The sequence below is a fragment of the Simochromis diagramma genome, unplaced genomic scaffold, assembly GCF_900408965.1.
Source record: "Simochromis diagramma unplaced genomic scaffold, fSimDia1.1 OVJJ01000522.1, whole genome shotgun sequence".
NCBI classification, from domain to species: domain Eukaryota; kingdom Metazoa; phylum Chordata; class Actinopteri; order Cichliformes; family Cichlidae; genus Simochromis; species Simochromis diagramma.
Window position 1 is genome coordinate 107,256 of NW_024387110.1, and position 17,701 is coordinate 124,956.

Genomic DNA, 17,701 nt, shown 5'->3' on the forward strand with positions numbered 1-17,701 from the left:
GCAGCTGTTTCCTGTCAGTAACAGTCCTCTTAGATTAGAGTTCAGCTTTTTACAGGAAAACAAATGTCCCTGAATGCAACAGTGAGAAACAGTCTGCCTGTGTGGCTGTGATAGCTGCCGTTAGGAGCGCTCATGTGTTTGCAGTTAGACGAGGAGATGTTACCATCATGGACACGTTAACAAATCCTACAGCATCACGTGGCACAAACACGTTGTGTTCCTGTCATCTGCAAGCAGCAGAAAGTTCATTAATAAAGGATGGAGATGTGACTGTGATGGTTCTCCTTCATGCAGCTGTTACACACATCTGGGCTCACACGACGAGGTATGTCTAATACAGCAGCTGCTCTCTGAACACTTTTCTGAAGAGGAGCTGCACAAACCTTTGTTTGCTTTCTAGAGCAGCGTCTCATCCTCACAGAGCACAGCTGGCACGCTGGTTTCTGTTAGCTTAGCCACCAGGCTAAAGTCAAACTACCCACTGCTTGCAGCTGTTTCTATCATAGTTTAGGATCGAGATGTGTGAGGTCGAAATTTACACCTGTGATTAAAATAAATAGTTAAAAACAGCCAATTGTGTCCAAATGTGTCTTAAAACCAGATAAAATGACAGTTACAGCTGAGCCTGTGTGTCCTTTGAGACACTGCTCTGCTACAGAGATGCATTTTAGAAAGCAGGAGACATCAAAATCATTTAAATCAAACTGGCATCAGTTCATGTTGCTAACAGCTCACCTCTCTGCAGCAGACACAGGCTGGGATTTAAAATGAATGAGACGATCGTTAGACCGGTCACTCTGTAAGGACACAGAGCTGGGTGGAGGTCCAGGCTGGTTCCTGTGAATAATGATGGAGCAGTGATGTGAGTGCTGAGCTGTGACATGGAGAAGAGTCATGGACAGTTAGAGATGGTCATCTCACCTCTGAGCTTTGGTCTGGCTCTCATGTTCCCCACACAGAGTGCTTTTAGAGGGAGGGACTCCCTCCTCTCTGTCCTCACACTGATCCATGCTGCTCAATTCACATCAGCTCACACACACTTTCTACCTGCAGAGGAAACACAAATCATTCATGTGCACATCAACTGAGAGCTGCAGAGGTCGTGTCTGATGTGTTGGACTAACATCCATCTGAGACGCAGCTTTAATCAGTTCACTACAAAAAGTGTCACGGAGCCGAGTTCAGCCTCCAAATCCTCCATTATTGTAGTCCTACAAAGGTCAAGCATGGCTGCAGAGAGCAGCTTGATGTCAGTAACAGTGTCCAGGACCAAGCTGACTGCTTACAGGGTTCATACTCTAACTGCTAGCTAAGCTAACTCATGTTAAAGGTCAAAGTAAAGAAATGACGTGATGCTGCTGGGAGTGACGTCACAGACTAGCAGCATTTAGTTATTCAGCATATATTTAATCTGCTCTCACGTCTGTTTACCTCTGACAACAAGAACATTTAGCCAGCAGTTTATTAACTTTGTCAAAATTATGAACAGCTCCTTCTCAGCTCCAGGGGCTCTCCTAGGGGGAGAGGTGAAGGTGCCTCTATGTCTCTAACATCTTCTCAGTGTTGGGATGGTGAATGAATGAATTTTGTGCAGTTCCAGCAGAGACACTAAAATACAGCAGTGATTGTGTCTAAACAGACAAACATGAACTAAATGCAGTGAAGCTGCTGTTTGAGTGTAATCAAATGTCTGAGGGAGCTCACTGCACAGGAACGTTTACATCTTTCCTCTTTTATTTCCCTGTGAAGGCTGAACCCTCTCTTAAGGCAGCAGCATCATTTTACACAGAGTTTTAGAATCACACATTTCTAGCAGGAAGTGATCTGAAGTCTGAATCCTCAAACACTGAGAACGTGGTGGTCACAGGGGTGTGCTCATACTTGCCAACCTTGAGACCTCAGAATTAGTGAGACATTCAAAAGGGCTGTTGAGGGGGGAGGTGACATATATATACACAAAATACTTGAATTTCACAATGTTTATTTATCGGACAAAATAAGTTAAATGTCAACGTTATTATTGTCCGGCCAGAAACAGCAGGGGTGTTGAAATTCATAGTCTGCATCCTCCTGAGGACGCGGCCTTCGCAGTCTAAGTGGGCCAGGTCCTTCAAAAGCCAGGTAGGCAGGAAGTGAGCGACTGTGATGGTCTAGCCTTCAGAATTAAGTCACGAGCTCTCTCAGTGGAGTGAAACTCTGCCGTCTGCTCCTTGCTATCTAAATATAACTGGACGCTGGCATAAACTCTCGACCGTCTCACACTTCTGTTTAATCAGTTTTCTTTTTGATGTTTATTCAGCTGTGTGAAAACCCCGGAGGAACACCCCGAGGGATTAATAAAGTTTTATTTTATCTAATCTAATGACTTTAATCTCAGCTAAGCCGATTTACTCACGAACAAATAAAACACTGAAAAAAAAAAACAATAACATTTTTAAGTTATCTAAATGACTTATATATCACATTTAACCTGAGTAGCCAAAGATCGCAGGGGATTGAAAACGATGTACTGGGAGGTATTTGAAGTTTACACAGCTACATTCTCACCTGAAAATATGTTAAAAGTTTATTTTGCGACCCAGAAAGAATAAGAGTAATATTAAAACTAAGTTGCTGCTGCCATTGCTGGAAACTGGAATTGGCTGGGCCATGCTATGAATTCTGGGATATGGTTTAGCAATTTTGTTGTGCGGGTGGAAATCGGGAGAAATTTGGGAGAATGTTGGCTCCAAGAGATTTTCAGGAGGGGCACTGAAATTTGGGATAATCCTGGAAAAATCGGGGTGGTAGGCATGTATGTGTGTGGTTAACGTGGGACAACACTCCAAGAAATGTAAAGATAGTGATTTAACAAACTAACCTGAAGGCTGCACAGGTTCAAAAAATGCACTACAGAGGCAAATTAAATATTAAAATAACTTCATTAAATATAGTTAAAAACTGAATTATAAGCAAACTGCAGCCTGAGTCACGATAAAGCTGACTGTGGCTCTGCCCATCAGCTGTAATAATATCCTACATTTAATAAATAATCAAATAATACTGAGCTGGACTTACTGAAAAGCGAAAACAGAAAGAACTTTACACCCAAAGTGCTGTACTGTGAGAAACAACCAGAGAGGTCCCACAGCCACACTGTAAAAAAGATCTGTATATTTAACAGTGAAAGACAGTAAAAATACGACAGGAAAAACCTGTTAACTATAAAACAGTTTAAAACTGTTGATTCGATGTGAAATTGCCGTAAATAAAGAAATGTGGAAAAACTGTAATATGTACATTTTTTCTCTGAAAAAAATACATAAACCTACTGTAAATCACTCTTGCATAGTGTTTTTAACGGAAGATTCCAATAAAGTTTAGAACAGGCAAACACAATTTTTTTTACATTTATTTATTGAAAAAAATACAGGTTTTAATTGCTGAATGTAAGCATGGTTGTGCTGGTAATGGATACATGCTGTAATATGACTTTGTGATTTTTGCATTAATTTCACATAATAATAATAATGGATTAGATAGCGGTTTTCAAGAAGCCCAAAGCACTTTACATTAAATCCATTCTTGATTCATAGCACATTTAATACAGCATATTCTTTCCCAAATTGTAATATAACAGGTACATATGTCCCAAGATCTTTATACTAGAAATGTATTAGGGCAATTTTTGGATGTAGTTTTTGTAAAGAATATGGGATGTAGCTGTTAAATCTACATTCTGTTGAACTCAATAAACCATGAGTTTAAAATGTAAAAGCTAACAACAACTGGAGAGACCTACAGCTAATGATAGACATACTATATTATTGAGTAAATTCATATAATCCCATAAGTATTAAAATAATAATCTGTTTTCTGTTCTATTTATTCATAGTTAATTATCATATGAAGAAAAAAAGATTTTAAAAGCACCTCCTCCCAAAACTAGGCATTTTCCCCTGAAGTTTAGAGCACCGTTTCACATCAAGGCGCCTGATTTCAAATGGACCAATCAGCGCACTGCATCAGGCTCCACCGCAGATAACGTCTGTACAACTCCACACAAGTTTTGCTTTGGACTACTACGGCATCACGCTATTTTCATTTTCGTCGACTTGTTTCTCATTTTTTTAATTTAACGTCTGCCACAGCTCGTCTTCAGTTACTACGGTAAGAAAATAATCCAACTTGGTTTATTCATCGACAGCATTGTGTTGCAGGCAGTGAAGGCGCAAATGATAAATTTACGTTAGCTTTAGCTCGTTTCTAGCATTAGCGTTAGCTACATTAGGCTGAAAAGAGCCTTGCAAAACCAGCAGTGCTCGTTGAGACGTGTTTTGGAGACGGGTGTATTAATGGAAACAGTCTAATTAGTATAGCTATATTTGAATGCTTTGTCTAAATGCGGCCTGGATTTTCCCGCCTTGTTTGACATCCGGCTGAAGCTTTAAGTTAGCTAGCCTCGCAGCTGTGTCATATTGACTATGTATTTTTGCAGCATATGTGGAGAATCGGTTCAGTCCGTGAAAGCTTATGTTTTGCATTGCAGACTGCATCGTAATGAACCCCGGTGTATTTTTAAATGTGTTGAAGTAAGTTGTAAGCAGGTGTTTTCTGGATATGCTGCTTTAAAGTCTCACTTCTACCGCCACCACACTGGTACCGCAACTGTTTCTCAGAATGCTACCTTAATGGGTTTGAATTGCACTGTCTCACTTTGTGAACGCCAATGTGAGGGAACTAAAGCTTTGATTGCTCACTTAAAGGAACACATAGAAGAGGGACGGCATGTAACTTGTCCAGTGAGAGGATGCCAAAGTGAGTTCTCTGTAAAATCTACATTTACCTCCCATATGTCTAGAAAACACAAACGTTTGGAAAATGTGATTTGTGGTTTAAACAAAGATACTCAGTCAGAGAGTCCATCTACAAGTGCCACCATACAGGAAGGTGCCAGTGTATCAGATATAGAAGACCCTGGAATGGATGGGTCTAATTTCAGTGACCTGTATCTCAGAAATGTATGTATGTTTTACATTAAACTACAGGGACAGCATCTTCTGCCAGCATCTACCATTCAAACCATTGTTGAAGAAATACAAAATATACATGAATTGGGACAGATGTATACATTGAATAGACTAAGGTCACTTCTAAAAGATATGTCAGTTTCAGATGAAGACATTGTAAAAATCTGTGACACAGTAAAACAATCTGACTTGTTCTCAGCTTGTCACACAGGGCCCATGAGAACTGCTTATTCAAGAGTTCAGTGCTTTAAAGATGTGTTCAAGTATGTTGAACCCAGAAAAGTGTTTTTGGGCAGGGACGAGAACAGGATGGAGAGATTTGCCTATTATGTTCCTCTGCTAAATACTTTGAAGGGTATGCTGGAATCAAGTTTTTGGCAAGGTCTCATATCAGTGGATCCTAATAATGTTTCAAGACCAGATGTTCTCAGCGACTGTTGTGATGGTAACGTGTTTGTGTCAAACAATTTTTTTCAGGAAAATCCACATTGCCTCAAGCTGGTTCTATACCAGGATGCATTTGAAGTAGTGAACCCACTTGGTTCTGCCAAAAAGAAGCACAAGGTTTTGGCTGTGTACTTCTCTCTACTCAACATCCCCCCCCATGCCCGGTCAAATACTGATCATATGCAGCTTGTCTTACTGTGTAGGGAGAAGGATTTCAAAGAATTTGGCCATGAAAATGTTTTTTCAGGACTCCTGACTGATTTGAAGGTACTAGAGGAGAATGGGATAACAATGGCAGACAAAACTGTAGTGAAAGGAGCGCTCTACTGCATTGCTGGAGACAACCTGGGCTCTCATTGTATTGGGGGTTTTACAGAAAATTTCAGTTCATCAGTGTACTTATGCAGATATTGTCTGTTAACTCGAACTGAATTTCAGGGTGCTGATCCAGCAGTGTGTGGACCTCAGCGGACCCCAGAAACCTATAGATCTGCCACTGAACAACTGGAAAGAGAAGACGTGTCAGAAGTTCAGGGGATAAAGTTCAGGTCTGTATTTAATTCTTTACAAAGCTTTGATGTTTGCACACCTGGCATGCCCCCATGTCTCGGTCATGACATCTTTGAGGGTGTCCTCTCATACGATCTTGCTCTTTACCTCAAGTACTTCATCAACACAAATAAATGGTTCACTTACCCAATTCTGAACAGGCGCATCAAGCAATTTAAATACAAAGAAACAGATGCTTCATCCAAACCTTGTGAGGTCAGTCCAAAAACATTGAAACTTGGTGGACAAGCTGTTCAAAATTGGAACTTCTTGAGACTTTTACCTCTCATAATTGGAGACAGAGTGCAGAACTCTCAAGATGATGTGTGGCAGTTAACGTTGCAGCTTAAGGACATTGTTGACCTAATTTGTGCTCAGCAAATTTCCAAGGCTCAGGTTACTTATCTGGATGCTCTCATCCAAGAGTATTTGGAAACCAGAAAGGTGCTGTTTCCTAATATCAACTTAAGACCTAAACACCATTACTTACGACATTATCCAGGGCTGATCCTAAAATTTGGCCCTCTCATCAGGCTTTGGACAATGCGCTTTGAGAGCAAACACAGTTACTTCAAAAGATGTGCAAGGCATCTGAAAAATTTCAAAAATCTGTGCTTGACTCTTTCAGAGAGACATCAGATGTTTCAGGCCTTCCTTTCTGCTGGGTCAGTGAGTCCTCCAGCATTGCAAATAAAAGATTGCTCACCATTTTACTCAGAGCTTTACAGTGAGCAAGTTAAAGACGCAGTCCTACATTTTGGCTTTACTGAAAGCAATACAAAGATTCCAGTTGCTGTTCAGTATAATGGGCTTAATTACAGAAAGGGTCACTTTATTGTCACCAAGTTTGATCAGTCAATGGAGTTTGGTGAACTTCTCCTCATTCTTATTAAAGATGAGTCTGCTCTTCATTTTCTCATGAGAGTTTATGATGCAGAATTTCTTTCTTGCTACCACATGTACTCTGTAAAAAATGACACTGGGAGATTAGAGTGCAGACTCATCAGTGAACTGATTGACTTGTGGCCGTTATCATCTTACGTGAAAAACGGACACCAGATTGTTCCACTGAAGCACAGCGTCTTGTCAGACTGAATGCCTTGATATGACATCATGGGCCAGAGCCAAACTCTTTGTATGTGTGTCTTAACAGATATGGCTGAATCGCAGGTGCTTATCTTAAAGAACATAGGGGATGCAATAGCAGGAGTGCTTCCGGACCTTCCTGATCAACTTCTCAAGTCAGTAGAAGATACTTTGACAACACTTGGTGCAGAAACCACAGATGATTTAAAGTACATTACAGAAAATGACCTGCTGCCAGTGCTCAAGCCCATACAAGCTAGAAGACTAGTGGCTGCCTGGACCCAAAATGGTAAGTGTAAAACATTGTCACCACACCAAACGCACAGAGGGCTGTTGAAGTTGGAAATACTTAGAATATGAGTGTTCCTGAGTCTGATGTGGCCATCATTATTTAACCATGCTTTCTGTGTAAATAAAACTTGGATGCTTTGTGGGGAAATTTAATACACTTTGAGTTTCGAAATGCAATCTATCAGACAAATTGCATTATTAAGTTTTGACCACGCTGTGTAACCTTAATATCTCAAAATGTATCTATGCAGTGCAGAATTTAACATAACAGAAAACATGATCTAATGCTTTCATATCTCTTTTTTTTATGTACTTTTAAAGTCTCTGGCACTTCGACACCAATCGCTGTACATTCCTCTCCAGTGGATGTCCTTCTTTCTCCACCTTCAATTTCTTCTTCACCAACATCATCATCCACCACTACTTCATCACTTTCAGGAATCTGTACACCATTACTACCAAACTGGGTAGAGAGATTTGAGATACCATGGCAGAGGCTCCCTGAGGAGTTGGTGCAGAACTTGGAAAGACAGAAAAGACCAAGCGCAAGACAAAGACGAGAAATGATAAGGATTGTGGTCTCTGAAATGATGAAGACTTGTAAGAATCCAACCAAACACAATACTACAGAGATAGCAAAAAGGATGGTGGCCAAGTATCCCAAGTCTCTTCAAGATGTGATTGATGGTGATGTTATTGGACCTGGATATCATTCTCTTGTAAAGCAACTTCAGGCAAGAGTTGAAAATGTCAAGCGACCTGACACACCAAAGGTAAAAAAACGCAAAGCAATATCAGATGACGACAACGGCACAGATGAAATACCAGCTGAACAAAAAGCAAGGGTTCAAGACACATATGGCTGTATTAGCTGGGAGCCAAAGCATTTGCCACTCTCTGAGACTGTGGAGAGTCAGCTTGAAAAAAAAGAAGAAATGAAGAAGCTGTTTAAAAAGAATAACTACAGTACAGATGTTGTGAAAGAACTAGTCAAGTGCACCTATTACACGCAGCGTAAAGACATCAACAAAGGGGCAAGCATCCAGAAACTATGCCAGGAATGGCCCTTTCTCTTCAATGAAGTTGGTATGACCGCACATTTCCAAGAACTGACTGGTGTGAATCTGATGGAGACCTTCCTTGCCAATGTGGACAAAAAGGGTGCACGTCTGTTAAAGTTCCTCAAATATGTTGATGCACAAAAGCACAAGCAAGTCCTGAATGCTGTTCTCAAACTTCAGACTGAAAGAGGGCAGTCCAGTGGTTGCTTGCAAGAAGTCATTGAGATGATGTTTCTTTTACTGGCTCATTTTGACGAGAAGGGAGAGCTTCTGTTCCACTGTGTTGAGATGACAAGCCTTGCAGAAGATGTTCAGATGGAGAAAGTGCCACCAACACCCGTCATCATTGTTTGCGGTAAGCCGAAAGTGCAAAATTCAACTTTTTTTTTCTGTTGTAACTGCCACGTTCTTGTATTCTTGGCTTGTTTAGTTTCATGTTCTGTTGCTTCCACACTAATACACTGGATAACACAACCATATAAGTTCAACTAGTAACATAACTCATCCTATGATCCATGTAACAAGTATCTCTGTATTTGTATATATGACTGACATTAAAGCTCTTGTTATTAAAGTTTTTAATTTGTTGTTGTTGTTGTTGTTTTAATTCTCAGGTTCCTCCTGCTTCGCTGCTGAGACATTCATGTTGAGCATTGACAAGAAGATTGTCAACGACCGCATCACAACCTTCACCTCTGCTATCTGCCTAATGTTTGGCAGTTACTACTGCTTTAACATACACTACCCTGTGGAACTACGATCAACACTGGAGTTCCTTCAACGGTAAAATTTCTTTTATTATGGATTTATTTTTGTGCTTATCAAACTTGGCCATTTGATATCCCACCTCAGGTTGTTAATTTCCTCAATCTCTCTTGCCCTTTTTTCATGAAGGTGTTTCTTTTCCATAAATCCTGAGAGAGGCACCAAGGTTGAATCCAAGAAGAAAAAAGTGTTCTCAGTCAATCCCAGAGTCCTCACTCTCATCTCAGACATTGCTGACCATGAGTGGATCTAGTCCTACCCCTCTTGTTTGAGACGAAGTGATAAAGGTATACCATGTTACATACTCTACAGATGTTATGTTTTTGAAACAATTGTTACATTTCTGATTGTGAGTGGGAAGTTTTTAACAATGTGAAGTTTTACTAGACACAATTTGTAAAAGTACATGTTCTACTTTTGATTCACTGTTTTATATCTGAAAAATGTATCTGGTAAAAATGTGGTGATTTTGTTTCTTGGATTACAATAGTGTAAAAGTATGCTGCATGTACAGTACATTGCTGGCATTTTGTAGTTATCCAAAAATTTGCAGTTGAAGTTCTCAAAACAAGTTTAAAGTTTTTGTTTGTTACCTGATGCAGTTTTAAGATGTACATTTTCAGCTTTACTGCTCAGTTCTGTGTGCAAAATATGTGGGTGTAAACTTGTTCCTGTAATTTCTTCAATTCAGACTTTCTTTCAATTATAGAAAAAATGTTTAATTCTCTATATTTGTATTTGGATAATTTGAAAAGTCAAGATTCTATGTGTACTGACATTTATGTAGTGAGAACAGCACCAAAACACTTAAAGGTGTCTGAATTGTCTGCTAAAGGTAATGTGAAGTATAATGTGTGCTCAACTTACAGCACTGGTTTTGCACACTTGTAAGAATTCTGTGATTCCTCACTGTTACTGTCATGGAGATAACTAGTAACTATTTGTGATTTGTTGAGTAAAAATGTAAATGTTTGATGTTCAAAGCATCAAAGATGTTAAATAAAATACTTTTTTGGAAATTTAAGGTGGATATTTTTGTGTTACATTTAGTAATTTGAATAAAATCATGGTTTGTGTATTAAACTTAAAGAGTAGAACACTTAAAAGCACTCTAGTCTAAACACGGTTACAGAATAAAATTGTATTTTTTCTATATTTAGATATTTAATTTTACAGGGAAAGAATGTTGTGTTTTCTGGCACAAACTTTATTTTATATGTTATTTTCATGTTAATTCTAGGGAAAAACATTATTTTTTCTTCAAGTTAAAACATTTTCTTCTACGGTAAAATATTGACCCTAGCACTATTTTTAACCGTAAAATAAACAATAACAATACCTTCTTACCGTTAAAGAAGAAAATGTTCCACCCGTAATTTTACGGTAGATTTCTGGCAACCACAGCTGCCAGCGTTTTACCGTAAAATCTACAGTTTTTTTTTTTACAGTGCACTGGTTTACCCTCAGTCACTGCAATACAAACACAAAAAACATGTCAAAAGTCAAAAAAATAAAATGAAACAAAACAACAGGAGACTTAGAAGTCTAAATGTCTACTCCTCACTACTGTTTTAAATCAAAGAAAATAAAAGTTCACAAGCCGAACAGTGAGTTACTCTGCACAGTGAAGTGTGATGGTCACTTAATCCTGGCTCAAACTACACACTACTGTTATTGGATTATGACCAATAATCCAATAACAGTGACCAAGCCTAGTTAACATTTTGTATTTCACCATTCATTAACTGCACAGAGAAGGCATTGTTTGAATATGTCAAGTTTTATTTAAGCAAACAGTATTATTGAAGTTCTTCATGACTGGACCAAGTGTCTCTTTTTGGATAGTAATGAGCCTCCTCTGTGTGGGAGCAGAAGCTGTCCTCATAAACCAAACGGTCCTCTCACTACGACGTTACAGGTCTGAGTTTCCACACTGTTTAGCAGCTACTGCTGTTAGCATCCAACCGTATGCTGGAGGAAACGGTCTGAGTCACATGACTCTCTGTGGATGGAAACATCACCTCCTATTGGAGCTATGACTTCTTGTGACTTTTTTTTTCGTTTGTTTTTTTTAAATTAGACTTTTATGTGTTTAATCTGCATCTAAACTGATAAATAATAAGCTATTAAACCACCTGGGACCTCTCTGTGAGTCTGTGAATATAAAGATTCAGATCTCTGAGTCTCTGCAGTAGCTCTCTGGCTGACCAAGGCCGCATTCAGTGTGTCAGTCTCCTTCGCAGACTGATGGAGGCAGGAAAGCTGCCTTCAGTCATCAGGAAGTAACAACGACTCAGCTGCTGACAACCTAACTCTGCTGCTGCTCTCATTCCGTTGGCTCGCCTACACCTCAGCAGGTTGGATGTTATCCTGCAGAAATGACTGCAGTGAGCAACAGGTTCTCTGAGCAGAAACGTTGGCGAAATTAACATATCTCCTGAAAACGGCAGCTCTCCGTGGATACTAAACTCTGAGAGCGCGTGTGGGAAACCGTCCAGAAGTGGTGGCTCGTCATTTGCGACCTCTCGAAAACTCAGAAGTTGATGTTTTTGAACCGTAGCGGTGAGAGAGAGGAAGGACACTAGCATCAACTAGCTAGCCGGTCGTCACGGCAACGCTACAAGAGCGTCTCTCAGCATGGGCCCGAAAAAAGTTCTGTCAGCCGAGGAAGGTGACGATATTAAGAAGTCGCTGGAGTTTATGACAGAGGAGATTTCTACTGTCAAACTGCAGCAGAAAGCCATCCTGGACCTGGTCGAGGAAGTTAAGGCTCTCCGCATCCAGAACGCCGAGAAGGATCGGCGGCTGGCGTACCTGGAGAACAGAATGGCGGATTTGGAGCAGTACACCCGGATGAACGATGTTATCATCACGGGGCTTCGCATCAAACCCCGGTCATACGCCCGAGCGGTCACCGCTGACAATGTAGGAGGGCCAGGAAAGGAAGATGTCAACTCCACGGAGCATCAAGTGGTTACCTTTCTACGGTCCAAAGGTGTGGAAGTGGATTATAACAACATTGAGGCTTGCCACCCTCTACCCCGAAAAAATGACAGTGACAAACCAGCCATCATTGTGAGATTTGCAAACAGAAAACACAAAACAGCACTGTTAAAACAAGGAAAGAAACTGAAAGGATCCGATGTCTTCATGAACGAACATCTGATAACAAGAAATGCGGACATTGCCAGGAAAGCACGTTACTTGAAGAAACAGGGAAAAATTCAAAATACATGGACCACCAACTGCAAAGTATTCATTAAACTCAATGGAACACCGGAACAAGCCAAAGTGTTGGTCATCAGAAATATGGAGGAGCTGGACAAATACTGAGGTCAACTTACTCTGGAGGTATGAATACACATGTGACGTGACACACAACACGACACATGGCACAGTCCAAAAGAACTTCATCTGCATCCAGCAACAATATCAATATAACTCATTGGAATTCTCTTTATGATAATCTGGAACTGAGAACATTTCGATACACAGACCATAATGTTCTAGACTTAGAAAAGGATATAGACCCGGAAAATAATTTCTTCTACAACATCAGCTGTAACTGCTGCTACTTCACTGATGAACAGTTTAAGCACACCATCAGCACGGAAAATAAATTATCAATAATCAAAAATATCAAAAATATTCTCTAAAACAAATCAAAAAGTTATGTTTATCTGTGGTGATTTTAATATTGACCTGTTGAATCCGAAAAAGCATAAAATGACCGACGAATTCCTAAACACTATGTACAGTTTGAGTTTACATCCTAAAATAACCAGGCCTAGCAGAATTACACCACATTGTGCCACCTTACTTGACAATATTTTCACTAACAATATGGAAAACAACATTGTGAGCGGAATATTAATTAATGACATCAGTGATCACCTACCAGTTTTTGCAGTTTATGACACTAATTATAAGAAAAATCAGCATGAAGAACAACTGAGATACAGACGTGTAAGGACAGAAGAAACTATGAATGCATTTAAGAACGATCTATTAAATCAGGACTGGGACAATGTGTACAAAGAAACTGATATTGATATTGCATATGGCATATTTTTAAGAATATTCATGGAGTTATACGATAAAAACTGTCCAACAATAAAATACAACAGAAAGCACAAATATTCAGATAGACCATGGATCACTAAGGGTTTACAAAATGCATGTAAAAAGAAAAATACACTCTATAGGGAATTCCTAAAACAAAGAACAAAAGATGCTGAAAATAAATATAAAAAATACAAAAATAAGTTGACCAATATTATACGTGTATGTAGAAAGGAGTATTATAGTAAAATATTGAACAACGATAAACATAATATGAAGGGAATATGGGATGTTTTAAACGGTATCATTAAAAATAATTCTGGACAACAAAGTTATCCTGAATACTTTATCGACAATGGCAATATTATGGAAAACACTGCTGATAAGGTCAACAGCTTTAATCATTATTTTGTAAATATTGGACCAAAACTGGCAGAACAAATTCCTGAGTCACTGCCATCAGTAGACTGTAGTGAAAACCTGATTGATAGGAACCCTAACTCAATGTTCCTCACATCAGTGGAGGAAAAAGAAATAATTGACATTGTACACATGTGTAAATATAAAACATCTACTGATTGTAACGATATTGACATGAAAATCGTCAAGAAGGTCATAGAAGGAATTGTAGAACCTCTAACATATATTTGCAACTTATCATTTCAGACGGAAAAGTGCCAAACAAAATGAAAATAGCTAAAGTTGTGCCGCTGTATAAAACCGGGGATGGACGCCACTTCACAAATTACAGGCCTGTTTCTTTACTACCACAATTCTCCAAAATCCTAGAAAACCTGTTTAATAAACGATTAGACAAATTCTTAGATAAATATAAATTACTCTCTGACAGTCAATATGGATTCAGATCAAAAAGATCAACATCTCTGGCATTAATCGAATCAATTGAGGAGATTACGAATGCTATAGATCAGAAACAGTATGCAGCTGGAGTATTTCTGGATCTCAAGAAAGCATTCGACACAATCAATCATGACATAATAATTAATAAACTGGAACGGTACGGGATCAGGGGGGTTGTACTGCAATGGGTGAAAAATTATTTCAGTGACAGGAAACAATTTGTGAAGCTGGGTGTCCATTCCTCATCATGCTTGGACATTGCTTGTGGTGTTCCACAGGGCTCTGTACTGGGTCCAAAATCATTTATTATTTATATAAATAATATTTGTAAGGCATCTGATATATTAAATTAGTATTATTTGCAGATGACACAAATATTTTTTGTTCTGGGGGGAATCTAAAGGAGCTGCTGGATACAATTACTTCAGAAATGTGCAAAATTAAAAAATGGTTTAACAGGAACAAACTATCGCTAAATCTAAGTAAAACTAAAATTATCTTATTTGGGAATTCCCTTAGAAATGCACAAGTGCAGATTCATTTAGATGGTGTGGAAATTGAAAGAGTACTTGAACATAAGTTTCTTGGTGTGATTATAGATGATAAATTAAACTGGAAGTCTCATATAAATCATATACATAACAAAATTTCAAGAAGTGTCTCAATCTTGAGTAAAGTAAAACACATTCTGGACCACAAATCACTCCACATTCTCTATTGTTCCCTGATTGCACCGTATTTGAATTACTGTGCAGAGGTGTGGGGCAATACTTACAAATGTTCGCTATCATCAATCTTTATATTGCAAAAAAGGGCCATAAGGATAATCCATAAAACTGGTTACAGAGATCATACAAATCCACTATTCTTAAAATCAAAAATTCTAAAATTCACAGATCTGGTTCATTTTCTCACAGCACAAATTATATATAAAGCAATAAATAACCTGCTTCCTGACAATATTCTAAAAATGTTTTCTAAAAGGGAACGGGGACACAATTTGAGGGGGGAATTAAATTTAAAACATCCTCGTATCCGTACAACATTAAAAAGTTTTTGCATCTCTGTGTGTGGAGTGAAGCTGTGGAACAGACTAAGTAAAGATATGAAGCAAAGTCCGAGCATGGCGCAGTTTAAAAAGCGGTTTAAGGATATGGTTTTTACAGGGTACAGGGAAAAGGTAGAGATTTGATAGGGTGTTCTTGTCTAATATTTTCATGTGTGTGTGGGTGCACGGGTATGTTGGTATGGGTATATATATATATTTGTAGGTTGTGTATCCTTGAGGTGAAAATGTGTATATGTGCGTATGTGTATATACGTATGTATGGATAGACAGAAACATATATGTATATATATAAAAAAAAAAAAATTACACATGACATATAATGTAATTGCAAGGAGGTATTTTTGTAGTCTATTGATACTATATAGTGGAAAAGGGGTGGGATTAAGTAAGCTTATGCTTCTTCCTGCTCCTTTTTGAACATGAACTTTATTTGGAGTTGTGGTTGCTCGTTTTCCTTTTGTTTTGCTTTGTTCATTTGTCTCTTTTAATTCCATTTTGTTGTACTTTTTCAACATGTTCAAAATAAAGATTCAATCAATCAATCAATCAATCAAACATTAATGGAGAGACCGGAAATACAAACACACACAGTTTGTTGTGTGAAGAAATCAAACACGAGCTGAACAAACAGTAAAGTTCCTAAAGACAAACTGTTAAAGGAGGAAACGAAGCAAACTTACAGTTTCTTCACACACCAACAACAAGCTCCACTCCACGAAGTTCAGGAAGTGAAAGTAAACTTTGAGCCTAATGCGGCGTTTGAGGACACTCGGGAGCATCGAAACACTGTGCTGCGTTCAAATAAACCTTGGAAATTCCCAAATTTCTGGCAGGTCATGATTTATTCCTGCTGGCTTTCCTGTTTGAAACACAAACATCTATGGGCAGAAATCTGTGCCATCAGAAACTGAATTTGAATAAGTTAAATTTGAATTTGAATTGCTCAGATTGAATCTGAATTGTAACTTGAATAAATGCTTTTGAAAACTGAATTTGAATTAGTCTAATTTGAAATTGAATTTATGGTTTGAAAATGATCATCACTAAATTGAAATTAAATTTTATATTTTGAAAATGAATTGATTTGCTTTGAAACTGCATTTTATCCTTTAAAAATTCAGCTCTCGAATAATTTCAGTTTCACTTCTCACCATTCAGTTTCAGTTCTACAATTCAATTTCAGTTCCAAAATTCAGTTTTTTGGAACTTACATCCGGTTCCGGTTCAAGCGCAGATTAATAGAACTACGTTTTACTAGCGGACCGAAAGTGTTACTGACAGAAATCTACAGCGTCTTGAGCTAAATTAAGACTTCTGAAGTCATTCGTCATGTCGAATGACCAGCGGATGAACTCTCAGGTTGGTAATAAATGTATTACATGTATAAGAACAAGTGTCATGTTAACAAATGATAGCCGTAAGGTAACTTTTATGCTTATTGTAGCTGCTAGCTAAAAACGCTAATTTAGCGTAGTTTGCCCTGAATTCAGCTTTGACAAACAAATATGATCGACTGTTTCTAGTAGAATTCCAAAGTTGTCATCTTGGACCCTCTCAGAGCTCTGTATGCTTGCAGAGAGCCAAGAGCCTTCCTTACCCTGGATCCAGATGAAACCATGGTGTCCTTTGATGTAGTCTCTCTCTTCACTTGCATACCCACCACGGAGGCCGTGGAGACTGTCAGAAAACGACTACAAGAAGACAGCTCCTTGGAGGACAGGACCAACTTCACACCCGATCAGATTTGCACACTGTTAGACCTCTGCCTCACCACTACATATTTCAAGTACAACGAAGGCTTTTACAGACAAAAACATGGCTGTGCCATGGGCTCCCCCGTGTCACCTATTGTAGCCAACCTTTACATGGAGGAAGTGGAAAGGAAGGCTCTTGGCTCTTTCAAAGGAAGAGTACCCAGCCACTGGTACAGATATGTGGACGACACCTGGGTCAAAATCAAGACACAAGAAGTGGAATCCTTCACTGCGCACATTAACGCTGTGGATAAGAACATCAAGTTCACCAGGGAAGACACAAAGGACAACTGTTTGCCTTTCCTGGACTGCGCCGTGCACATTGAAGAGAATGGCAACCTCAACATCGAAGTTTACCGGAAGCCCACACACACGGACCAGTACCTCCTGTTCGACTCCCATCACCCTCTGGAACACAAACTTGGAGTAATTAGGACCCTACACCACCGGGCAGAACATGTTCCCTCTAAGCCTGAAGGAAAAAAGAAGGAACACACACATGTTAAGAAAGCACTCAAAACGTGCGGCTATCCTAAATGGGCGTTCTTAAAGTCAGCAAAGAGGCACAGAAAAGAAGATCAGACACCAGCGAGGGAGGATAAGAAGGACAGACGCAACAACATTGTCATCCCCTATGTAGCCGGTGTATCAGAAAAACTCAGGAGAGTTTTCTCCAAGCACGACATCCCGGTGCATTTCAGACCCAGCAACACGCTCAGACAAAAACTGGTTCACCCGAAAGACAAA

General features: G+C 39.0%; 1 protein-coding gene across 6 annotated transcripts; it reads left to right on the forward strand.

Annotated features, from left to right (window-relative positions):
• Positions 1-3,828: 3,828 nt before the first annotated feature.
• On the forward strand, positions 3,829-10,658 carry LOC120743228. 6 transcript variants are annotated; one of them, XM_040046800.1, is made up of 6 exons: positions 3,829-4,149; positions 4,746-4,797; positions 5,487-7,380; positions 7,704-8,798; positions 9,058-9,226; positions 9,338-10,658. In XM_040046800.1, exons 3-6 carry the CDS (start codon positions 7,119-7,121, stop codon positions 9,459-9,461), a joined length of 1,650 nt encoding a protein of 549 aa, XP_039902734.1. In that variant the 5' UTR covers positions 3,829-4,149; positions 4,746-4,797; positions 5,487-7,118; the 3' UTR covers positions 9,462-10,658. The 6 variants fall into 6 exon arrangements, 4 of the variants coding, with proteins under 4 accessions (XP_039902734.1, XP_039902737.1, XP_039902735.1 ...); XR_005698104.1 differs by having other exon boundaries at positions 4,746-7,380; XM_040046803.1 differs by having other exon boundaries at positions 3,829-6,004; positions 7,159-7,380.
• The last annotated feature ends 7,043 nt before the right edge of the window (positions 10,659-17,701 follow it).